This window comes from Chroicocephalus ridibundus, chromosome 5 (genome assembly GCF_963924245.1).
Source record: "Chroicocephalus ridibundus chromosome 5, bChrRid1.1, whole genome shotgun sequence".
NCBI lineage: Eukaryota > Metazoa > Chordata > Aves > Charadriiformes > Laridae > Chroicocephalus > Chroicocephalus ridibundus.
Genome location: NC_086288.1, coordinates 20,123,308 through 20,149,182, shown reverse-complemented (window position 1 = coordinate 20,149,182; position 25,875 = coordinate 20,123,308). Strand labels below are relative to the sequence as shown.

The window sequence follows — 25,875 nt, the reverse complement described above, 5'->3', positions numbered from 1 at the left end:
TACTTTGTTTTCTTAAACGTACAAAGAAGCTGAACAAAGGAGATAACTATCAGTTCCACAGCTAGCTTGCTTGCTTGCATGTTTGCAGGCAATGCTTCTTATTATTTGGTCATGAGATAATATAAACAGCCCTGTGAAAATATATCAGAAGAAGAGCTTTCTTTCCTAATAGCACCTTGGTGGACTTAAACCTGTCAAAATAATGTTAAGTGCTGGTTCACATTAGTAAACCTGTAACTACTAATCATTCTACCACTTATTTTTTTTAAAATGGAGGAAACTCTTGCCCATAGCGTATGGACTAATGCCAGCTTATTGATTTAGTAGCCTACAATATTAATATGGATCACTTTTGTTTTAACCCAAGTTTTTCTTCTTCATAATAGCACATGCTCAAAATTCTTTATCATCATGGTGAATGTTTTGTAGTATTTATATTTTATGTTTTCTATTAATGTTAGAGAATTTTTGTGACTGAGAGTTGAACATGGGTTATTACTACTTGAGTACTACATGCAAGGGAAAAATAACTCTTATGTATTCTTAAATCGGTCTGTCTCATTTCCCAGGTAACATGCATGTGTCACTGGCAGAGGCTCTGGAGGTTCGGGGCGGGCCATTGCAAGAAGAGGAAATATGGGCTATTTTGAATCAAAGTGCAGAGAGCCTTCAAGAGCTATTCAGAAAAGGTAAGCATTTTTAAAGACTGATACATACTGAACTGCAAACATCTTGATTACGTTTACGTGTCTTGTACGTGAACTCCCTTGTTCTTCTAAGCTCTAAACCCAAATAATAACTTGCTCCTAGGTTACGTTGGGTAAAGTGCCTAGCTGCACCCCAGCCCAAAGGATGTTTTCAACCATCACTTCATGTTCTGTCAGGACCTGCAGCACATTCAATTTCATGTGGTGACAACTTCACTTTGGTAGGAAGCTACCACAGAGTCTTTGCATTATTTTAGACTCATTGAAATGAGATAGAAGCATAGAAAAAATGGTAAATAAGTCTGAGACCATTGGGGCACTTTGGCCCTGAAGGGGACATAGAAGCAGGTACAGTACAGGTGCAGGCATGACCAGTCTGAAGAGATTTAGCCTCAAGGGAGGCAAAGGTGAGACACTGAAAACTTGACTAAAGGGCTAGGTATCATTCCCTAGAATGCAATTAGCAAGTCACACATAGCTACTGAGAGCAATGTGGTGGGGTTTTGTATTTTCAAGGAGTAAAAGTCTCTCTTCTCTTCCATCCCCTCAACATAGTAGGCTCTAAGTTGAGCATCTGCAATACTGCTAATAATTGTGTTTTAGCCCTAGGTCTAAGTATGGAACCCTTCCTCTTCTGTATGTTTTCCTTTCTTTTCTTTAAAATCTGAAAATCCTTAAGCCCCTTACCCCCTCTTTTTGCTTTTTATAGCAGTAAAAGCTTAACTCAAATATAGAACTTTGGTGACATCTTTAACCTGGCCTCACAGTATATGTTCCCATGATGCATCTTAGTATTTCAGCAAATCTATGAGGGTCATCTCCTTATATCTAAGCATGTATATGTAAGCTTATTCAGTTTTATTCAGGAAAAATATAAAGCTCACCCTTTGAAAGTAGTCATGGTTTTGGCACATAACTATGCAAGGGGCATGTCTTCATTACTGAGGGCAAAATCTATTGTATTTTGTGTATGCTTACAATTTCATCAAGAGTCAACATTTTAGTTCTTTTGGGGTTGTTGATTTTTTTCAGATTTGGTTTAGGCAACCCATCAAGTCAGACACTAGGTCTGTCTTCTGCATTGTACAACCTCCGAAAGTGGTCTCTTGGGTACTTCACAAAGACTAAAAACGCGGCAGATGTGGGCAGCAACTGCCATGTGGTGTTTGATTTCTGATCAAGCTTGACTTAGCATTATAAACACGAAATTATACCAACTTCTCCGAAATATTTTTTCGGTAGGCAAATTATGGGTAGTTTTGACATCCCATACAAATTTCCTTTTTCCCCTTTACCAGCAAACTCACAGCCCATGCGTGGTAAGAAGCGTTCCCTATTAGGAATGGTGAGTTTATTGTTGCAACTTGACCAACTGTCCTGTTCCTCTGCTTCTTGTATTGCCAGAAAGGAAAAGCTAGCATCTTCTTTCCTCTCACTCTTTCTCTCTTTGTTGTCTCTGAGAGAATCAGAGGAATGATTTTTTTATTTTTTTTTTTAAGAGGGCAGGTTGTCGAGACCAAGTGAGACCTTGACTAAAGAGAGATTTTTGAATGGTTAGAGGTTTACTGTTGTACACTTTACAGGAATCAACATGTTGAGCTCCATCATGAAATCCACCTGAAAGATTGCAGTACCATGAGTATATAGTAGTGAAACCACTTTAAGGCATTATCCTAGGTCTAAATTCTTTTCGAGAAGGAAGTCTCCACTGAAAATAAGAGCTCACCCTTTCTTGGCCTGAGAGTAGTGCACAAAAGAGTTGTTGTAATTACTGTGAAGGCTGCATGCAAACATTGAGAATGAGAACACAGTCGGCCCTCCTTCAGAGGGAGAAGTACTGAAAGATGAGAGCACAAAATTGAAATCTGCCCCAGGACTTCTGGTATGTGCTTTTAAGTTAGGGGAATGTTTGCCAGCCAAGACTGGCTAAGGTGACAGAAGCTTCTGGTCTTACTTCCTATCAGTGAAGACCAAAACACAAATTCAGATAAAATCAGTGTCAGGAGAATCTGTCTCTTCTTGGAGATGAAGCTAGTTTATTGAGTTGTTTTTCTGCTAGTTCAGCAAACTATTTTCAGTTGCATGGTATTAATTAACCTGGGATATAGCCCTGTGGTAAAATGCGCTTCAAGAGACACCCAAATGAAAGAACTTTACTATGTAACTAAGGTTGACAAAGGCAATCTAGTTCCTCCCAGCAAGATTAGGATAACCAGACAGTCTTTAATGAAGATTTGGCTTCACTAAGGAAACAATCTAGAAACCTTTTTTGGTCTCTGGAATATCAGTTTCTGTGCTGACTTGTAAAGGTGTGTTGTAGATATGCAGGAGCAGAGAATGCAGAGGTTCCTGTAGGGTTGTCTGACCCAATTTTGTTCTTTATTTGTGGAGGGTTTGTAGCAAAGGGGGGATCCTAAAGAAATTGTTTTCCTTGGTCAGATTTCAGACCTAGCATACAGCATGGAAGAGCTATTCTATGGCAGAGAGCGAGTTTCAAAATTTTTCAGAATTGACCAATCGCACCTGGGCAGAGGGCAATGAGGCAGGTTTCTGGCTTCTGCAAGTTCACAGCATGCTCAGCTCTGACCAGTCTCAGAGATGCTCTTTTCTTCCTCCGTGTAAAGCTCTGGAGTCCCTGAACATGTTGTTCTGTAACAAGACCTAGGATTTGATGAGTGTTTTCTGTATTAAATTTCTTTCAAAAAATAAAATAAGGCATATTGTTCAACTGTTTTGAAATGGGGGGGATAAAAAGGTCATGGAAATTGTTAACTCTTAAATTGCCATCTGTTGGCAACCTCCCTGCACCAGCCCAGCAACCACACACACTTAAAAGAATTACCAGCCCAAGTAACCATTTATTTATTTATGTAATCCTGGTAGAGTTTTGGTGGTCTGAAGTTGAGAATCCTATTACTCCATCAACTGAGAACATGTTTTTCAGTTAATTTGTTACTTAAACTAGTCTCAGGAAATTAGGGAAAAATACCCCAAACAAGCTTGTATTACAGATTTGATGACTTCTTGGTTTATAAAAGTTACGCATGTCTTTTGGTGAGTCTGTCTTCTTATCCTTCAAAGCACTGAATAAAAGAAGCACAGAATGAAAAGCCATGTCTTGCATAGTTAATCACATATCATACTACATCTGATTCAGTGACTGATACAGAAATGTGCGTATTTTTATGCCTATTTGTATTTACAATTCTAACAGGTGTTGAACTCTTCAAAGATACTTTACAAATTGGTTTCAATCATTATAAGCAATGAAAGATAAGATTGAAATGCCCAGTTGCTAATCACTGATTTAGAAGATCAGCTCCGGTAGCTGTCTTGTCAGCATATTATAAGCTATTAAATGGAGGAGAAGCACAATCTAGTACTCAGTGCAGATCTGACATCAATTGTACTAGTGACGTTGAGATTAATCTGGAGATTTGAAAAGGCCGATACCAGACCTGCCCTTCTCTTACATCTGTTTAATTATCTGCAATAACTATTTTGTTGTTGAGAGGGTGTATCAGCTGTTTTAGACATGCTGTATCTTGTACTCAGTACTCCATGAGGTCAAAGGAACAGGTCTTTGAAGTGAAGTATCTCAAATGTGAGCATATAAGTGTAAGGAGCGTGCTGTGCTCTCTGCTGCTGAGAATTATAAACCAGGCATCCCTCTAATTTGGTAGGTTTAACTAGAAAAGATTTATCAAAACTTCAAAGTGACTTCATATGTCACTTAGGCCACTCTTATGGTAAAGAGTGTATTGTGGGTTCTGAAAGCAGTCGGACCTTATGTTTTAAGACGTGTTTAAAGAGAGTGGGGAAAAAAGGATCTGATAATAGAAAGGCAGGTTGAGCAAAGGAAGAGAGACTACAAATCGGCTGTATTGCAAATTTGTATGGGAAACTATTTATGTAAAGAAAAGTGATATCATCTGAAAGTGGATGTGAAGAAGGACAATTGTGTTCTTAGGGGATCTGTAAATCTTGTCAACAGTCATACAATTGCATCTGCTTAGCTTGGGTAAGTATAATGAAAAGAAGGAAGGCAAAGTGTGAAATGTGTTGATGGGAACTATAGGTGGGTCCCAAGTAGTCTTAGACCTAGTTGGGATGGAGAGAGAAAAAGCTATAGGAGGGGAGAAAATCCACGTTTTCCAGCCACTCCTTGGTGGCAGGTGCTAAATGATTGGCTTTTCCCTTTATTAATAACTTTTCACCTTCTGGTAACATTTGATCTTTTGGTTACTGAGAAGGAAAGAGATTAGGCTTTTGTGGTGTTTTGTTGGTGGTCTTTTTCATTTGTTTTTGGTGTGGTGGGGTTTTTTTGGGTTTGTTGTTGGTTGTTTTTTTTTTGGCGCTCCCAAGTGTGGCTCATTTACTACTTCTGCTCTTTCTGGAACTCTCTGCTGGATGTGGTCATGGTAACAAAGGGTGGTGGGGTGTTATGTTGACCAGTGAGCATCTCAGGAACAGTATGAGTGATCTCAGAAACTAATTGTTTCTCAGGAAAGAGTATATTTCAGTTAGCCTCTCAGTGTTTTCCCCTGTGCTGCTGATTTCCAAGTAGTTCAGTATCCCATCAGAGCTCTCTGCTCAGTCCCATCCCTTTGTGCCCAAGGGAGAGGGATCAGAAGTGCTGCAGCGCTGCTTCCCCTGCACACCAGGCGTGCAGGGACATGCTGAACCAGCTCAAAGAAGTATAGGACTTAGAGTGCAAGAGGTCTCTTGTGCTGGCATAATCTGGCCTGTCTAGAGACACATCAGTGGTCTGCCTACCTCCAGCCTGGCCTAAAAATCTGCAGATTCCTTTGCGGTAGGAAAAATCTTACTCGTCTCAGTGAGGGCTACAGAGCAAAGCAAAGAAAAATGAGACGAGCATTGAAAACCTTGTGTATGTTTTTGGGTGGTTCTGCACTTTTTAAAGGTATCTCTTTTGTGTCCCGGAAGAGCTGAGGTGTCCATCACTTCCGACCATTTTGGCTAATGGCTGTGGCCTAAGAGAGAAACAGGAAAAAACAAAACTAAAGGAGCTTGAATGGTATATGTAGTTCAGGAATTCAAAATTACCTGCCATTAGTATTGTGAAACGGGTCCATTTTAAATTTCTACCTGAACTTACTGTCTCTTATGATGTGGTGGGGTGTTTTCGTCTTTGGCTACTTGTATCATGTTAAACCATGGAAAGGACTGTTTTAAAAGTCCTTCATTTGTTTGGCAGATGCTATGTAGCTGAAGATTATTTCAGTTTTTGTTGCTTTTAAAGCCAGTTCACTCTCTCACTTTAAGACCACACTATTTATCTCTGTCTTGGCACTGCTTGATTAATGTTGCTCTCACAAGTGTTTTGTTACCAAGTTGCATAGTTCTGAAGTGGCAGCTCTAGCAGGGTTGAAAGCTGACTGGATAGAAAATTGACCAGGAAGCCATATCCTGAATTCCAGAGCTTTTAGAAAGAGGGATTTTGATCTCTGTTTTATGTAATTTTCCCCTGTATTTTGCGGAGTATGTTTCCCTTACTGCTCTTGTAAATTCTTCTGAAAGCCTAACAGAAGATGACAGGAATATTGTGACTGTGAACTAGTTTCTGTTATTTTTCTGTGGTTCCTGGCTGTTTGACGCATTACATGTTTGAGTTTGGTTCCCCTCCCCGCCATGGTACAAACATGTGATAGGGTAAGAGTAGAGTTACTTTAAAATATTTATCTTAGGTTAAATCTGCATAGTAGGACCTTTGAGACAGTTATTTTGGTTTGCAATGCATGCCTCAAGGAAGGAAATGGAGAATGAGTTATTTTATTCTCATCCTTTTAACAGTAGATTAGATTCCCAAAGTTGTAATGGAAGCAGCACGATCTGCTATGTTAGTTAAAAGCTGCTAAAAGAGGAAGCTAAGACAAAGTCAACAAAACAAGCTTATCAAAATCAGCCCTTTTTTTTTAAACTTACAGTTAATCACATTCATTGTACATTCTTTCAGATCATGAAGATTGCTGAGTGTGGACGTAAATATTTTATGTGGATCAATAAATTCAGTTTTCTACATCTGTAGGGGACAAATGCATGCTACAAAGTTTGTTTAATACTGGGAAGACTTCAGGCTAAATGGGGGACGGGTTTATTATTCTTAAATCATGTTTCCATTTCACTAATTCTTGCTTCTGTACTGTTTCAGAATACGAAGAGTTCATACATATTTAAAGTCTTTGTCATACAAAATATTAAGTTAAGGATAAATCCTTCACATTATGTAAGGTTCCTGAGTTGGGACTTTTAAGCAGAAATCGTACAATATTTTAAAATGTTTATATTTTTATATCAGTGTTGTATACACTGTAAAAAAAATCCAGTAGTTACCTGCAGGGTTATTTTTGGAAGTTGATGGCCAACTAACGTCTTCTTTCTAAAAATGCATTGCTTTATAATGTAATATTTTCTTATGTACATATAATAGGAACAGCCTTTCCATCTTTGTTTCTTTTGTTTAGTGTCTGAAATTACTGCTACAACAGTGAACAGCAGTTGTTCTATTTTGTTTCAGAGGAAGTGGGATTAGAGATATACTGCAAAATGTCATCTCTTGGGGTTGGGAGGAACAGATAATATCACAGAATCACAGAAACTTCAGAGTTGGAAGGGACCTCTAGAGATCATCTAGTCCAACTCCCCTGCGAAAACAGGATTGCCTAGAGCACATCCCTCAGGACTGCATCCAGACAGGTCTTGAAAGTCTCCAGAGAAGGGGACTCCACAACCTCCCTGGGCAGCCTGTTCCAGTGCTCTGTCACCCTCACCGTAAAGAAGTTTTTCCGTGTATTTGATCGGAACTTCCTGTGTTCCAACTTGTGCCCATTGCCCCTCGTCCTGTCACTGGGAACCAATGAAAAGAGTCTGTCCCCATCCTCCTTCAACCCACCCTTTAGATACTTGTATGCCATCATAAGGTCTCCCCTCAGCCTTCTCTTCTCCAGGCTAAAGAGTCCCAGCTGCCTCAGCCTTTCCTCATAAGGGAGATGCTCCAGTCCCTCAATCATCTTAGTTGCCCTACGCTGGACTCTCTCCAGCAGTTCCCTGTCCCTCTTGAACTGGGGAGCCCAAAACTGGACGCGGTATTCCAGTTGTGGCCTCACCAGTGCAGAGCAGAGGGGGAGAATGACCTCCTTCGACCTACTGGCCACACTCTCCCCTATGCAGCCCAGGATTCCATTGGCCTTTTTGGCAACAAGGGCACATTGTTGGCTCATGGATAATTTACTGTCTACCAGGACCCCCAGATCCTTCTCCTCAGAACTACTTCCCAGCAGGTCCGCCCTTAACCTATACTGGTGCTTAGCATTCTTCCTCCCCAGGTGGAGGACCTTGCACTTGATTTGTTGAACGTCATTAGGTTCTTCTCTGCCCAGTTCTCCAGCCTGTCCAGGTCACGCTGGGTGGCAGCACAACCCTCCGGAGTGTCGGCCACCCCTCCCGGTTTGGTATCATCAGCGAACTTGCTGACGATACACTCTGTCCCATCATCCAAGTCATTAATGAATGTACTGAACAAAATTGGACCAAGTATTGACCCCTGGGAGACACTACTGGTTACTAGACTCTATGCCACTGATCACAATCCTCTGAGTTCTGTCACACAGCCAGCTCTCGATCCACCTCACCATCACCTCATCTAGCCCATGCTTCCTAATGAGGATGTTATGGGAGACAGTGTCAAAAGCCTTGCTAAAGTCAAGGTAGATGACATCTACGGCTCTCCCCTCATCCAGCCAACCAGTTATAACATCATAGAAAGCTATCAGATTGGTCAAGCATGATTTACCCTTGGTAAATCCATGTTGACCACTTCCAATGACTTCCTGTTCCTCAAAGTGTTTGGAGATGACATCCAGAATGAGTCACTCCATTACCTTCCCAGGGACAGAGGTGAGACTAACCGGCCTGTAGTTCCCTGGCTCCTCCTTCTTGCGTTTTTTAAAGATTGGAGCGATGTCAGCCTTTCTCCAGTCCTCAGGCACCTCTCCTGTTCCCCATGACCTTTCAAAGACGATGGAGAGTGGTCTAGCAATAACATCTGCCAGCTCTCTCAGCACTCGCGGGTGCATCCCATCAGGGCCCATGGACTTATGAATGTCCAGACTGGCCAAGTGGTCTCTGACCCGGTCCTCCTCAACTGAAGGAAAATCTTCCTCTCTCCAGACCTTCCCCCTTGCCTCCAGGGTATGGGATTCGTGAGAGGCAGCTTTAGCAGTGAAGACCGAAGAAAAGAAGGCATTCGGTAGCTCTGCCTTCTCTGTGTCTTCCACCACTAGGGCACCCGTCTCATTCATCAGTGGGCCTACATTTTCCCTAGTCTTCCTTTTTCTATTGATATACTGAAAGAATCTCTTCTTATTGTCTTTAACTGCAGCGACCAGGCTGAGTTCTGATTGAGTTTTGGCCCTTCCAATTTTCCCCCTACATTATTTTCATTCTTATTTAAAATTGTATTTAAATCAGTTGATTGAAGTTGGTTGCCACTTCTTTTGCCATACATGGTGCTTAAAGTTCTTGCTGGGGGAGTTTTCTTCAGCTCAACTTACTTTTAAATTTACATATTTCATGGCTTTTTCACAAAATGAGATATCTTTAAACTCCAGTTTTGAAGTTGGCTATGCTAAGAGAAGGTGTAGAGATAATGTCCTTTGCTTCATGCCAAGTGCCTTTCTACACACTGCGATGAAACCATTATCTTGTACATGATTGATTATTTTCACTACTGTATCAAGCAGATATTTTGTCACGGCCATTAAAGAGAGTGATTCCAGGCTTAAATCTTTTTTTACCTGTGGGTCGATTGGATTGCTGTGGGGAAGGGGAAAAATGTGTACTGCAATATAAGGATTGGTAACCAACGTCTGCACAAAATTTAGAATTTCTTCTCTTGACCAAATTTATATGATGTTGTTCAAGTAGCTCAGCAAATGCAGTTCTTTGGTTGTTGGTTGGATTTTGTGTTTTTATAATACCTTGATAAATTCAATATTTGGAAGTAATTGAAGTCACACTGGAGGAGGTCTAGAAACAGATACTTGTACAGCTTGTTAGTTGAGCCATATGTTTTATTTAGTTTAGCTTATATTGACATTGGTAGGTTCAAGTAACATATAGTGCTTTGTCCCTTGCAATTTTACGTACTGAAATAGGATAGGGAAAACCCCTGAGATCTTGTCTTCTCTGTATAAGACAGATATCATCATGTATGGCTTTGTATTTGGTATTTTTAGGGGGGTTTGGGGACATTTTTTTGGTATGTGACAAAGACCTCTGGTTTCCATGGGGATCTCAGCAGTTCTGTGTGAGAGCTTAAATTGGTTTAACCTACATGATCAGAGATAGATCAATTACTTCTTTTGGATCCAGGGGAGAAAGCTGGAGCAATCAAATACGCTCTCCAGAGGCAAGCCGACTGGAGCCTCTGTTGTGTATCATAAAAAGCAGAGCAAGGGGAAACCAGTTCTGCACTGTGAATCCTAAGCTTGTCATGCTGGCTTTCAGCAAAACACACTGGCATTTTGAAATCCACTAGAAAAACTACAACAAACCCTGTTGGTTCTCAGGTGATTAAACAATTAGAAATAACTACTTCATGTAGACTCTGTAGGATCTTTCCATTTCTAGAATGTTTGTTGCCCTCAGTAGTCTCTTTCCCCTTTAAAAGCAAAATTCTGCATAGGGATTTAAGATATGTTTTGAAAAATGTGTATGTTAGTCTTACACTGAAAAATGAATTACTGGGTTCTCTACTGAATATCTCTTGCATACATTGGTAGGAGCGTGAACTTTCTGAGCTTCAGGATCTGAAAGTTGGGAATGTTTTTCTAGATAATTGTACTACCAAGTTGTTTATGTAATTTTGCTTTGGTATCACAGAATGTAGAAAGCCTAAAAGCAATTTCTTAACTTGTTTTGGAGGAGGGGTAGTTGAAGGAATTGAAGGACCTACTTGGTATATCATTTTACATCTGGTAGCTGCAAGCAGTAATTTAATACATTTCCTAGGAGATTAGAAATATTCTAGATTACAAGATATTTGAACAGGTTAGGAACCAGCACTGTAGGAACATCCTAAACCAATAGGAGAGTGGAAAATGTTGTTAGTGGTGGAGCTGAAGGAGGAAACGATTCTGCTGTTGCTGCTTACTATGTAGAGAGAAAAGAAAGACTTGTCCTTCAAATGAGTGTTTACTTTGATACATCATGTAGCAGAAAACAGAGCAATTGCCCCTTTGCCTATGGAAAAATAAGTTAACTTTTATTTTTACTTAGATAAAAGCTTATGCTGTCTTCAGGGAAAATGAGCTGATTTACTGTTTGACATGTAGAAAAAAAAATATTTTGAATCAAGGCAATGGTCTCTCTCTTTCCTGCCTTAGTTAACTTTTACTTTCAAGGTAAAGTTTGGGTTTTAACACCTTCACGACATGCATGTGGTCTCTTTCTACACACTCCACCCCACCTTTTTTTTTTTTTTTTTTATATAGGTCTATGGTCAGAAGTTTGACAGCAGTATTATCAGACATCAAAAATCTAGCTGGCAGATTGCATATTCATGGTGTAGGACGTTTTCTTTGTTGCTATTGGTTCTCCCATTTCAGTACTTATTTTGCTTTTTTCAAGTATTCTTTACAGGGTTTGAATGGGTGATCTTACTAAGGCTTCAGGTTTATTCCTTGCCCACTTCCACTGCTGCCTAGAATTATTCTTTTCTTTATCAATTTTGAAATGTTTTTTTTTTTTTTAGACTAAAAAGGGCTTCTGTGCCCCAGAATTTTTTCCATTTTGTCCAGTTCTATCAGCTATTCTGAAATAAGGAGTATTTCCCTGCTCTACTAACTTTGTCTCCTGTCTTCAGATCATTGCTGCTGCAGCAGTGCTATATTAGTATAGCAGGTAACTCCATTCTTGTTGTAGGAATTAGCCTTAATGACGTGTATACTACAAAATGAGATCATTTTATATGTCACTGTAACACAAATGAAATAACCTGAGGACAGGAGAGCTTGTGAGTATTTTAGCAGGCTCTTGCTGAGCTTGATGGTATGAATAATAGTGAAGAATAGTCAAAATAGGTAGGTGTTACTCCTTAGTATGATTAACATTGAGGTTGTTGCTGTGGTTATGAAGCACCACAGTTGGAAAAGGAAGCCTGAATCTGTTCCATTAATAATACGTAGGCTGATACTAAACATGTCTTTGAGCAAATAAAATAACATCAAGCAAGGGCATCAAACAATGCTGCTTTAATTTCAGAGTGGTTGTCTTTTTTTTTTCCCCCCCCCCCCCTTTCAAATACAGCTGATCCTACTGCTCTAGAATTCATCATATCTCCATGGTCTCTCCTGTTGCTTCCATCTGGCAGTGTATCGTTTACTGATGAAAATGTCTCCCAACAAGACCTGCGAGCGTTCACAGCACCAGAGGTTCTGCAGAACCATTCTCTGTCATCTCTGTCAGACGTTGAAAAGGTACAGTACCTCTTCCTTGTCAGGCAGCTGTCATCTTTGCTATTGATCCCTTCAGAAAATAGCTTTAAACTGCCGTTTTTTTGTCTCCTTGTGATTGTTGATTTGTATGTGTAATTGTTGATTTCTCTAGTGATGGTGGGAGGGATCCTCCTCCTTTGTTTTGGTCTCTAAAAGTGGAATAATGACTATGTTTGTATGCATTTATGCCCAAGTGTGCGGGTGCAGGTCCGTGTCACATGTGTGCTACTGACAGCCGTACTTGGGTAATGGCTGCACAGAATAATTACCATCAAACTAGTAGTAAGCAACACTTTGCCTTCTTTTTCTAAAAGATTTCAGTGACATCAACAATTTTTTTTTTTTTTTTAATTTTCGGCAAAATACATCTTAACAGTAAGCAAAGGAATTCTTCATGCAGTCAAAAAATGGAATATTCCTACACTCATCTCAGAAGAAAAAAATTGTTTTAATGAACATAAGTATTCCTCACTTGTGTGCGCAAAATTGTTCTTTTCCAACTTTCCTTTTTTTAACTGTTCCCTAAGGGTAGATGTTCTGGCAGGTAAGGTTTGTATATGTGATCTCCTTCAGGTCACTTATACCCATAGTCAAAAGAGTAGTTTCTCAAACGTTTTCTTAACAATAATTTGTTGCAAATGGTAATGCTTTCCCCAGAAAACCATTCCCTTGGCCTAGTCAAAGATGTTTGGAGGTGGGAGCAAGAAGAAAGCTGAGCTCTATTTCCATCTCCTTGGCTTCTCAGGATCAATAATCCTTAGAGAAGGAAGCTGGCTGCAGCCAGTGTTGTAATCTGGGAATAACTAACACTTGGCAGTCTTCCTCCAGGAAGAACAGCAACATGCTCTTAATCCACAGGAAACTGGTATTGGCATCGATGGTTGTTGTGTGCACAAGGACCATTAAAACATGTTTTTCTGTGTTGAGTATTTTGAGCTTGCAGCTTTTCTCTTCTAAACCTTGTATATAGTCGGGTTTCTTTAGGACTGTATCACTGAATACATACCGAAAACCACTTTTTCCACAGTTGCTTGCAAGCCCTTTAGACATCCTTCTTGCCCTGCGGCATAGTCAGAAATAATGGTATAATAAAATATGTATATAATTTGATATATGACAAAACTATAAGCTATTAGCAGTCTAGATTGAAAGGTTTAATAGAGAAGTAAAAACACTGACATCAGCGCAGATTCAGGATCAGTTATGTAGGACGCAGCTGCCAAGCTCTGTAGTCATACTGTTGGAATTGTTTATCTTCTTTCAAGAGACACAACACTGCTGAAGACAGTAACATTACCTTTAGTGCCAACTCTGAAGTTAATACACAAAACAGACCTTTAAAAATGCCAGAAAAAAGTTCTGAAATGACACGTTTGTGACCTTCATCAGAGCTGATTGCGTTCTTTGTTCTGTGCCAGTATTCATTCATAATGTTACTTTTTCCTTTTTGAAATAGATAGAGAGCTGTTACTATTAAAAGTCATGCTATGATTTTTCTTAATCTTTAGGAAGGAAATGCTCAGAGAGACCACTGTGTCCTGTAAACCGCAACACAGAGCGTATCAATAGGCAATGACCAAATACTGGCATTCCGCACATATGCGGTGCTCATTAATCCTCTCTGATTATGGCTACGTGAATTTTTTTCATGATACGAGTATAACCTTGCTTGCTGGAAGGTGATGACAAAATTGACACTCTGGGCAGCAGCAACTGTGTTGCTGTTTTCATTGGGAAACAATTGGATGTGGAAATGGACAAGCTTTGGCTTTACATAAGTAAATTACATACAGTCACATATAAACTAAATAAAACCCTTTAGCATGTGGTATTCAGCTTTAGCATTAGGTTGAAGCTTCAGCCTTGGGCTTGAGATGAATTAACCTGTTTTGTGTTTGAACTCTACTTGATTTCTGCATCTGTTTTGCAGGGGGAGGCGGGGCAGGGGGGTGGGGGGAGAGTGGGCAGGACGGAATTTAACTGTTCTGTTAGCCTGGGATGGTACAGAAACATTGGAAGAAAACTTGCTGCTACCATTCTTGTTCTCAGTTTAAAGCCTTGTGGATGAATCGCACAGCTGTTCTCCCAGTGTGGTAGTCATGTCTAGGTGCAGTGAAAGACAGCCATAATCTGAAGATGGGATCTGTGAGTTACTCATCGTGCATTCGCTCACGTGAGACCCTCCAGTTGAATTCTTAGAAATGTATCGTTATGTACAAAGAATTGAAGTATTTTCATGATGGCAACGGTATATACCAGTATATGTAAAAATAATCTTTGATAACACATCAGGAAAAAAAAAAGATTGAAGTAGTCTGTAATATAGTGGTCTATAATCCCCTGGTTGGGAACCACACAGTATAGTATATTCGTGCGAATTGCTTCAAACATGCCAGTCCTCTTGGGTTTATTTGCTTACTTGATTATATGGAAGGAGGGAGCTATGGGAAACATAGCTTTGTACAAAAATTTTTGTCCCTATTATGGCTTTATTAGTTGAAGTTAGTAGGGCTGATAAATAGCTTATATGCACTTCCTTCTTTTTTTGGCCATTTCCCTTTACATTTGTATAAAACTGTGTGTTGGATGGTACACTGGTTATTTGTTTTGATATGTTGACTTCATGTTTCTTAGATCTTGCTTTGCACATGCTGACTGCAGTAACTTTTAACATATTTAAACTTTTTTTTTGTTCTGTCACAGCTTGCTGTAGTTCAGTGAATTAATTTACTTGAAATCTTTGGTGTGTTCCTTTTTGGTGGTGGTTCTGAAATCAGACCACATCTAAAAGCTGCTGAAGGCAGAAAATTATCTTAAGGCCTTGTAACAGATAAAAGGGTTGCATTCGTCTCTTGAGTTATGACTTTACTTGCTAACACAAAGTAACAGTGTATTTGAGGATAAATATTAGAAAAAAAATGATAGTCAATGAATACCCTTTTGACTCCAAGACATCCAGTCAGTTTGAATACAAAATGAGTCTGAGGTAACTGCAAGCTTATTGGAAGTAAAGTAAGCAAACCATTCAAAATTATAATGAAGATTAATTTGGGAAATTAATTAGATTGTGGAAATTATTTGGTATTGTGGAAAATATTTGACGTATCATAATGCAATCATAAGTATTGTATGTATAAGTATTGTCTTCATAAGTATGAAGTAATCATAATAAAAAAAATGAACCTGAATTTTTTAATAAATGTTTTAATTTTTAAGAGATGCATGTTATGTGCCTCTAAGTCAAAGGTTACCTCATCTGGAGAGAGAAGGGTATTTTAAATATGAATGCTTATTAGGTAGTGTACAAAAACACAAGTTACTGATCATTTGAAATTAGCAAAATTATTGCATTTTTACAACGCAATTTTTCAATAGATGATTTGTGCCTAGTTTTCATGCTGAAATTATCTCTTATGTAAAGAACTTGATGTAACGCTGCACAAACTTCAGGCAGCGATGATCTTGTAAACAGGCTGTTGTGGGTGGTGTGTTTGTTTTGGTTTGTTTGTTTTTTTTTTTTTTTCCCCCCCTCCTGACTGACACAACCTAAGGCTGTCAAACTATAATAAGCAGTTAGAAATTTGTAAGGGAGCTGTCAAAGACCAGTCAAGCAGCGACGTGGCTAAGTGTATGAAGTAGGATAGAATTGCACAATATATGTGCAAGCATTATGTTAAAATCCAAAAATGAGTTTAACTGATGTGTAGTGGATACGTTTTTGTTTTCTGTGTAGTAGTGGCTTCCAAGTAATTTTGAAATGCTCTACTTGGAAAACTTCCTTAAGTTAATATAAAGCTTGAGATACCATTGATGGAGTGCCACATCACAGCCTGTTTCACTTCACTCTTATTTTGAAAGCTGTTTTCAGATAGATTAGTAGAATAGCATGTTTTAGTTTAGAGGTCTGCTTTCATGGTTGTACAATAATATTTTTGTTGAGCATGATGCACTTCTCCGTTTTGGGGATGTCTTCCATTATGTTGTAGTTTAGAGTCATAGAATGATAGAATATCCTGAGTTGGAAGGGACCCGTGAGGATCATCGAGTCCAACTCCAGACTCCACAGAGGGCAACCCAAAAATTACATGTATCTGTATCCAAGAGCATTGTCCAAATACTTCTTGAACACTGACAGACTTAGGACCATGACTGCTTCTTTGATTAGAATTAACAGTTTTGATAATAGACTTTTTCGGTGCTGTTCTTGCATTTTTGGGGGATGGGAGGTGGTGTGGGTGCTTATTTTTTTTTTTTTTTTTTAATTTTTTGGTGATTTCTTTCTGTGTGGGTTTTGGGGTTGTGGCTTTGTTTTCTGAAAAGGTTTTTTTTTCATGCATTATTACCTTAAAAGTGTATTCACCTTTTTCTGTATAGCTATGGTATATCTGGATACGTAAGGAAGACTTCCTAGAATTTCAGTTGAAAGGGTAATGGGTGATAAACCAGATATGGAACAATTTTCTCAGTATTTTAAAGATAATGTTTCTGGTTGAATGGGGCAGTGGTATTAACTGAGAAACCTTGATGCTTGTCTGTGACTTCTGTCCTGTTCTGTTCTTTGCGTGGAACAGAAAACTTAATTTGGTGGCCAGGACTTTCTTTCTGGGAGAGGAGGCTGATGGGTGAGCCCTTGTTAGGTACTCAGTGCTGGCTACGTATTTGCGTCTAGCATAAAGCTGCGTTTCGCCTGCACCTGTGTACAACACTGCTGCAGTCCTGCCACAACATGCCACTGGCAACAAAATTTGCCTCCTTATTTTCCCTTCTGAGCATGATTGTGAAGCAATTCTACATGGTTCTGCTCCAGCTTTATCACAAAGAAAAACATTGTTCCTCTATTTTTCTCTACCTGAATATCTTTCTTGCACATCTGTGTCTGAATGCACACCAGCTGATCCCATTCCTCCGTCTTCAGTGTTTGTCAGTCAGCTGGACTGAACCGTTCCAGTGAGTAACGATGTGTCAGCAGTATCTGGTATATCGCTGCCACATACTGATGGAAACCTTTCTGTCCTGTGCTGACTCATACGCTGTGCTAGACAGAGACCATCCCACAAGATTTAAGTGGCAGAAGTTTAGGATTGGTGTGCTTCTCTGAGCACACGGAATTCCAATTTTATATGAATAAAGCACGTTGAATTTACAAGAACAATTTTAATTAGATGTTGCTTATGAGTGTATTTAGTAATTACTTCCTTACCCTGTCACAAAACTGTGTTTTGCTCTTCCGAATACAAGGAAACTTTTTTCTGTTTTACAATAGAAATCTAAAAATGCATCATACTTGTGTTTTGGAGTTAATTCCTGGCACAGTGCAGTAATGGTATCATGTCTTTCAAGCAATCTGGTCTAAAAAGAAAAGCATTTATGCATCATCCTTTTTTCTGATTCTTCAAGAATATATTTTGCTGTCTTGAGTAGGCTAAGAGACTCCTCAGTACAACCTTGTACAACCTTAAGCTAGTTCTAGGTGTGTGGTTTTTCACAACTCTACATATTTAGTACGGGAAGAAGAAAACTATTTTTATCATTTCATAGATTCTGTTGAGTCCATCCATTATCTTTGTACACTCAATTTGTTTACACCTAAGTTTTTAAAATCTGTATGTGAAGTCCCTGAGTCTGGACAGATCTTGTCAACGTATATACTGAGGACTTAAATAAGATGTTTTGTTTTTAGTTAGTAAAGAGGCTGACTTAAGCGAATCACTTTTAATTTATCTCTGTCCCTGTAATTATTTAATAAACTTGTTGCTTTAAGTAGCACAAATTTAAGTAGCAGAAATATTAGTAATAACTTGGTAGAAAGAGCCATCATTAGTGTATGTTACTTAGACAGTCCAGGAAAACTGCTTTTTTTTTTTCCGTGCACTTACCTGTTTTGTTTTCAGTCACCTACAGGGGCAGTATGTGTTTGTGCTCTTAATTCTGCAGTATTTAAGGGTTTTATTCCCTGTCTTGATGAGCTAAATATGTTAAAGATATATTACTTTCATTAACGGTGATATTAATCATAAATTATACAGGTAATGATTAACTTATTGGTATCTTAAAATATCAATAATAGATTACGGTGATGTTGATACTTCTATGTTAATTTCTCTCCCCCCCCACCCCCCCCCCCCTTTGATCTCAATCTTTGGGATCTGTCGACAGTAACAGCCCGCTGTTAGAGTCCTGCTAAACCTCCAGACTAAAGTTTTAAGGATCCTTGGACACAACCGTGCAGTCTGTACCCCACACCAGATTGATTGCATGGATTACACGTGCTTCTGGCTTCAGTGTGAAGTGAAAACTTAAAATTGAACCAAGAAGACAGAGGCATTGGTTAGATGCAGTACCTTTCATAGCAGTAGGATTTGCTTCTCTGACCCTCATGGCAAAGAAAAACAATTTCAAAGACAACTGAGCTTAAATACCAGGCATATATGTAGGCAAAATGATGTTAATTCCTCTACTTTAAAGTTCTGCTTTGCTTTCCAGTCCAGTTCAATGAGTTGACAAAATTTTTGCATCTTATGACAGGTCCATATTTATTCTCTTGGCATGTCACTCTTTTGGGGAGCTGACCATGAAGTTCCTCAAAGTCAGGTAAGTTTAGTTTTGGTTTTGTTTAATAATGCAACTTCAGGCTTGATAGTTTGACTGAATCTGCATTTGAGTTAACATGGCAGAGTGTCATAATGAGGCACTGAAGAGTAAGATTTCTTTCTTGTTCTTGGAGTTTTTTCCTGTGGAGCGTGTGAGGGTGGTGGTGGTGGTGTCTTGTAGAAAGAAGGTGCTGATACTACATTTCTGTTAGCTTCCATGAAGATATATCTGGGCTAGTCTATCCTGTAGTGACAGACAACAGTTTCTGCAGTTGACAAAGGAGAAGATGATTTGTTTTGGTTTAGGCTTGTATAAAAACAAATATTTAAATAACACTGTTGCTTTACTCATAATAAAGCAACTTGTTCTCTATGCTGCTGTATCTTCTGAGAGGCTGGACTTGGCACATAGAGATACTTATGTTACACAATGGCCAAGAAAGGGTATGAATTGTTTGGAAGAGGGAGTAGACTTTTGCTGTTGACTTGTCAGTCAGCGCAGACACAGTTGCAGACTGCTTAGAGCCGAGTGTTATTGCGCAATGGGGTTATTTCACACACCCAGCAGAACTCCAAGACTGTCTTTCCAAAACTGACTGAAGATGATGTGATTCATGATCTTCCTGGGTGTTCCTTCCCCGCCCCCAGTTAAACTTTAAGAAGTCAATACCTAAAAGAGTGAAAATAAGATGAAATGCATCCAAAAAAGCATTTAATGATGAACTTGCGGTTGTGGGATTTGGCAGAGCATTGTGCAGCTCAAGGAGATAAGCTATTTGTGTTTCATATTTGTGTTCAGTTCTACTAATTGGTGTTATGTATAAGGGTAAGGAAGGAAATCTTGAAAGGCTATTGGCAGTTTAATTGTTCAGTTCCTAATGTTTTCTTTAACAGGGTGGTAGTTGGATTCTCAGTTGTACTGATTTGGAAGTAGCTGCCTGAATGCAAAAGTCAAAAAATTTGAAGCTATGACTGTTTTAGGGATACTTATTTGTGATGCCTACTGTGCCTGTCCAAAAGCTCCAGTGTTTTCTTAGATGGCTATCCCCTTTCTTAGCTCTCCTGTCTTGTAGGAGATGAAAGGAACAGTATTCAGCAGTAGTTGGAGAGTGACTTAAGGTAGGTAGAGGTGGGTGTTGAGAAGAAAGTAGGCATGAATTTTAGTCCCATTTTTCTTTGTTTCTTCCTTTGGTATTAGATTGTAGCAACAGTTTCGCAGTAATGCAATGGGAAGGAGTGCTCTACCTTTTGATATAGCAATATTTTTCCAATGGCAGTGTGGTGAGGTATGCCCGGAAAGGAATGGGGAGCAGAAGTCTAGAATTTACCTTTGGGATGTTCTCATGTAGTGCCTCTGCCCTGTGGAGTTAGTGGAGGCAAAAGGACAGTCTGTGTATGGCATTACTTTTAAATGTTAATTTGCATGTGTGTATTTTCTCACTTTTTTCTTTTTTCCCCATATTTGCCTGCCTAATGAGCTTTGCCTGTTAGCAGGCTGCTGGGAGTGTGGTTGAATACAAGAGTGATTTTTTTACGATCAGTTCGAAGTGCTAAACAGATAGATGGGAAGAGCCTGTGTTAATTAGATCAGGGTAGTCCAGAATACCTTTTTTTTATGGTGCAGTTTAAGAGTACTAATACAGGGAAGATTGGAAGATTGTAATAGTTTGAAGTGCTCGGTGATGCAAAAAGCATAGCAATGCTTGTACTTTGTGGGTAACCACCCACTTTGAGAGCTTTAGATCAGAAAGCTCAAGTCCCAAGTGCCTGCAGTATCTGTGTTATTGCTGACTATTGCATACCCCTAGGAGTGATATTCCGTGTACAGTGTGCTGGATTAACTGAACAGGTAGAGGAGAATTAAATCTAGATTGTTCTTAACCCATATGGGTGTTGTCCTGCAACTATGAAGTTCTGCTTTCTTAACCAGTGGCTTTGCTGTTTTATTCCTTACTTTTTTTGTTGATATTGTTTGATGATGTCACTGGACTTTGAAAACGCTAACACAGCTGCTACAAAATATGGGTGAGGTGAGAAACTGTAGAAAATGAGCATAGCAGACAGAGGGTTACAAAATCATTGTAATGAGGATTTAACTTTATGCTTGTGACTGGCAGAATGTTCAAAAAAGCCAAAGAAAACTTCCTGTGAACCTTCTCACTAGTCATTAAGCCCTTGAGAAAGGAAAGCGTTGGTGTCCCGACCTCACAGATCGGGCAGCTTGGTTGGACCAGATTGTTGTAGAGTAGGAATTGAACCTAGATGCTGAATGCCTGTCCCCTGATCTACAACTGCAATTTTTTCACCACCTAGGTGGTTACTTTCAAATTGGCACTCGGATAGTGTAGGCAGTAAGTCTTGTGAATAGTTATTTTACGGTGTAGAATGTCTTCTGTTTCTGTGTGTACCACAAGTCACTATTAAAACTGATTCCTCCATCCTTCCTGTTTTTGTTTGTCACTAGCCTATCAAACTTGGAGATCATCTCAACAGCATACTCCTCGGCATGTGTGAAGATGTCATTTACGCCCGTGTATCTGTGCGGACTGTTCTGGATGCGTGCAGTGCCCACATAAGGAACAGTAACTGTGCCCCTTCTTTTTCATATGTGAAACAGTTGGTCAGACTGGTTCTGGGAAGCCTGTCTGGGGTAAGTCTGTCAGCATTTGAGGAATAATGGAGATGAGCAGGGAGAGAGCAAAGGTGGTGATTCAGAGTCACTCTGCAGTCATTCTTCCTCTTATTGTACTATGTTGCAATTTTGATAAGGGTGAGTGTTGAAAGGAGAGAATTCCTTCCCTGCCCTTGTAACAGTTTGTGCACTTGACAGTCCTCCTGGAATATGTGTTCACAGCTGCTGCTTCTGAGGAAGATAATTTTGTGAACTCTTTGTCTTCATTGAAAGAAAAGTAGGCAAAAATGGGAAAACAAAAAAGATATGACCTCTGGGGCAAGCCTTAGGCTTGTCGCTACTTGAAATGCTTCAAAAATGATTGCTCTGAATTTTCTTTTTTGAAGTTGTGCTTGACTTTTGGAGAGTTGCTTATTAACAGGAAGAAGCACTTTTTAGGTTGTGTGCAAATTCTCTTGCACTTCTCAGCTCTTGGATATGATAATTGTGGAGGGCCTTATTGTCTAATGATGACAAATGCTTTAAACGGTTTTCAGAAGTGAAAGAAACTACATGAACTTATCTTGGAAAGTTACTATTCCTGACAGGCAACCTCTCCCTTCACCTAAGCTATTACAATGTAACTTCTGAATAGTTAAATAATTTTGGGTCTCTGAGTAGAAAGGGAGGCCATAAATTTTCAATATTGTTAGATTGCTCTCTGGCCAATACTTGCTTTCCTTGTGTTCTGTTTATAATTCTATAACAAATGCTGAGCAGTTTATTATTGCTGGAATGGTATCCCGTGGTGGTCTTGAATTTCATCCGGTTTTATACCACTGAAACTCCGTTTTGTTATTCTCATAGGGATTATGCCAATGTAAAAATTGGTGCCTGGAGAGACAGCACTGTAATTGCAAGAAGGATGTTTGACTTCCTTTAAGAATAATGCTTCCTTTAAAAAAAAAATAATAAAAATAATTGTTGTGATCTAATTGTTAGATAGTTTTTTCCCAAATCTGGTTTGGAAACGCTTGCATGAGGTGAGAGGTCTCTGCATTTGTCTGATGTTTGGCAGCAGATGATTATGACAGGCCTCTGGAAATTGCGCTGAGCCTGAGCTCCACAAAGCGTTGTCTGGTCTGTGAGGTTATGTCTGTCAGTCCAGTGCTGCTTGCTGTAATGTCTGAAGTCTTGTGTAGTTGCTAAGTGGAGCTAGTCTGTGATTCAGTGAAATAAAGACCTACAAGGCCTTAATCAGTGAAGCTATTAAAATGAAGGTCTAAATCTTAAATTGGGCCACAAGCTATAGAAACAGCCACTGTGGAGAGGGAGTCATTAGTCTCCCAAGTTCTTAATGGCCCTTTCTGCTTAGCAAATTTTTCTGCTTTTTCTCATCTTGTTCTTGTCAGCAGGCTTTCAAGAGGGAGTCTGAGATTAGCAAGACAGACTAATCTAGACCAGCCTGACAAAGACAGCAATAGTGGTCCCAAATAAACGTACTGAAATCCAGTGGAGAGCTGAATCCAACAAGTGTGTTCCTATTTCCCGTACCATGTTGATAATGAAGGAACTACTGGTGGTTATCCAGTGCTGAAGTTTTACTAATCTTCTAGATTTGCTCTGCCAGTAACCTTAACCTAATTCATAACGTGTCACTTCATCAGCTTTACAAGAAGACAAGAACAAAATAGCCAAATGGAATCGAGCATTGACAGAACAACAACATAGCTGTGCTGCTGTGTTTTCATGTACCTTAGCTAGCCATCCCTGCTGTTTTTAATGTTTAGTGCTCTGTATTTGTGCTGTAACTTTTAAATTAATAAGAAAAGCATATAAAATTATTTTATTCAGAACGATAGTACAACTTTCTATTCCAAGATCAGTGTGTCTCCAATCTTGGTTTGCCTTATCAAAGGCCAGATAGGTCTTAGCTCTATAACTGGTTATTTGGTGGTCTATGAAGTACAGCTGAGAGGTCCTGTTTCAATGTTCTTGCTTTCCATGTTAATATGCTTTGTAAAGGGCAATATAGCACAAGACTGATTCAATCTGTTTAGTGTTAATTGAGTCGCATTGTAACGCTGATGCATAGAAGGCTGCTTAATTTCTCCTTCCCACTTCCCAGCTAATCCACTGTCCAAGTTATGCCGATCCCACCGTATCAAAAGATCTCACTAAAGATTCTTTGTTGTATCAAATAAGCTGCTCTTTGTTTGAATGATTGTACGTGTGAAATATTTTTTTAGGGAAGTAGGGATTAAAAAAGAAAAGCTAAAAAGTTAATGGGAGTAGTTAAGCCTGACACATGAAAGGAATGTGCCTGAGGGGCTAAAGAAAAGAATTCTCACAAATGCGTGAAACTTTACACGTGTAATAAGTTGTGTGAGGTATTGGCCTAAAACTATCAGGTACAAGACAGTTGTTCCTGTTACACAGAAAACTCATCAGGCCAGTCACAAGTTCCAGTCATGTTGCAACCATGGAACATGGGTTTTGAGTGTTGCTGTCCCTTCAGTTTGTTGTAGAGGTGGAATTTATTTAAGTTACATGCTTGTGAACTTAATTTACACTTAGTGGAAAAAATAGACCAAATGTGTAGTAAAATAATGCACTGATTATTGAAATATGGATAATTCCAGGGAATATTCTCACTGATGAACCTGTTTTTTATGAAAAAAGTTTGAACATCCACTCTGAACTTGAACTTAACTGTTTGGCACTGACTTATGTTGTGCATTTACGTTACGGCGCTTGTTTCATACTAATGTGAGCTCTTTCAGTATTTGACTTTACATTACTATTTTGCAGGTGGATCAACTTTCTTGCAATGGAGATAGAAAATTGCAGCCAGACAGGAGCCAAGCTATTCGTGAGAGGCTGAGGGGAAAAGGACTTCCCACAGGTAGAGTGCTTCATTGCAGTAAGGGTTATGGCAATAAATACAGTCCTGTGAAAGACCAAGTGTAGATTTTGTGGCCAAAGAAATTGAATAGTGGAGGGCTTGCTGACATTCACAGAACTCTGATGGCTCAGTGTCTAGCTAAGTGTTGGTGATGGTGACATGAGAATAATTGTTTCAAGAAAATATATGTCTTTTTCCAGTTCAATCCTGATGGTAGGAACGGGTTTTAAAGGTTCTCGGCCAAAAGTTCTGTTTCTGGAGAAAAGGATTCGTCAGCTGAAGGCAGTTCAGCCAGGGAAACAGGAAGCAGGTTTTCTTAGTGACATCTTTCCTGTGGACTCCGCTTTCTCTTCATAGCACTAGTTGCATACAGCCTCTTTCCCTGCTTCCCAGGCAGCCCTGGACTCTTTTTCTCTGCACACAAAGCTTTTTTTCTGCCTACTCGTACTACATGTTCCATCACAGTTCTAATGTGCTTTGGCAGTGTGAGGTGGACATGGAGGCCAGGTGGGGTTGTACTGTTACTTCAGAGAAGTAGAGAAAGAGGAAACTGGGGGCGGGGCGGGGCGGGGGGGGGGGGGGGGTTGCAGGGAGGAGCCCGACTGTTGCTGTTGCCAGTGTGGAGGAAAAGGGATCAAGTGATGTAGGTTGACAGCTGATGCTGGCCATGACTTCATTAGATGTCCTTGTTTAAGGTCAGTGGCAGCATCAGACTGGTCTCCTATTTTTCTGGAAGAATTGGGCTAGGTAGGAGCACTTCATAAGGCATCGCCTTAGACCACTCTTAAGTTGTTGCGATGTGATGTGAGATGTGATAGGTGAGACCATTCTTGTCTTAAAATACTCATCTGTAAATGGAGTCTCTTGATGCCAGAATGCGACATCACCCACAAATAGTCAACACCATAAATGTTAGCGACAAAGGGTTTTCATCAACCTCTATCTCTCTGCCTGTGTATCACCAGTAAACCTGTAACAAATTTATGTTGCTGATGTGCTTGAGTTGCTTCTCTGTTTTTCAGGTTTGTGTCAAGCAACAGTGCAGTGAATTGCAGGAACTGAAATAATCTGTGGAGTTGTCAGTGGCAATAGAAACCGCAAAAGTTAGACGCAAGTCTGGCAAGGCATTGGTGGTCTTCTGTTATTGATTCTTGTGAGATGAGTCCTGGATTAGGCTACTTTTTGATATAAAAACCTTATGTCAGTGGTTGCCAGCTGTTCAAGTACAGCACCATGTGTTTAGGAACAGTTTCTGGTACAAGCTGTCTCTTAATTTTCTGGAACAAACGCACAGCTCTGCTTTCTCAGGGGCTTTGTTTTCTTGTTGGCTTTTTTTTCCTTCTTCTTTTCCAGAATATTTCTGTGGCAATAGGAATATCTGTAGGAATACCAGTTTTGGGACTGAATCAATCTAGTTGACTAGATTTGTAAATGATGTAATGCCGTTCTTTTCTGAACTTAAGCTCTTTCTTAAAACATCCTTTTCCTTATTCCCATCAATTTTATAAGGGTTGTATCAGAACCTTATTGTTCTGATTGTTAAATT

General features: G+C 39.5%; 1 protein-coding gene across 1 annotated transcript in view; it reads left to right on the top strand.

The window, feature by feature from the left end:
• Window positions 1-25,875, top strand: part of PTPN13 (protein tyrosine phosphatase non-receptor type 13) — a 128,210-nt gene that overhangs the window by 25,877 nt on the left and 76,458 nt on the right. Inside the window, exons 2-6 of the mRNA XM_063335460.1 lie at window positions 570-689; window positions 12,036-12,205; window positions 18,749-18,814; window positions 21,278-21,463; window positions 24,236-24,329. Coding sequence (XP_063191530.1) covers window positions 575-689; window positions 12,036-12,205; window positions 18,749-18,814; window positions 21,278-21,463; window positions 24,236-24,329 — 631 coding nt within the window. The 5' untranslated portion in view covers window positions 570-574. The remainder of the gene's footprint in view (window positions 1-569; window positions 690-12,035; window positions 12,206-18,748; window positions 18,815-21,277; window positions 21,464-24,235; window positions 24,330-25,875) is intronic.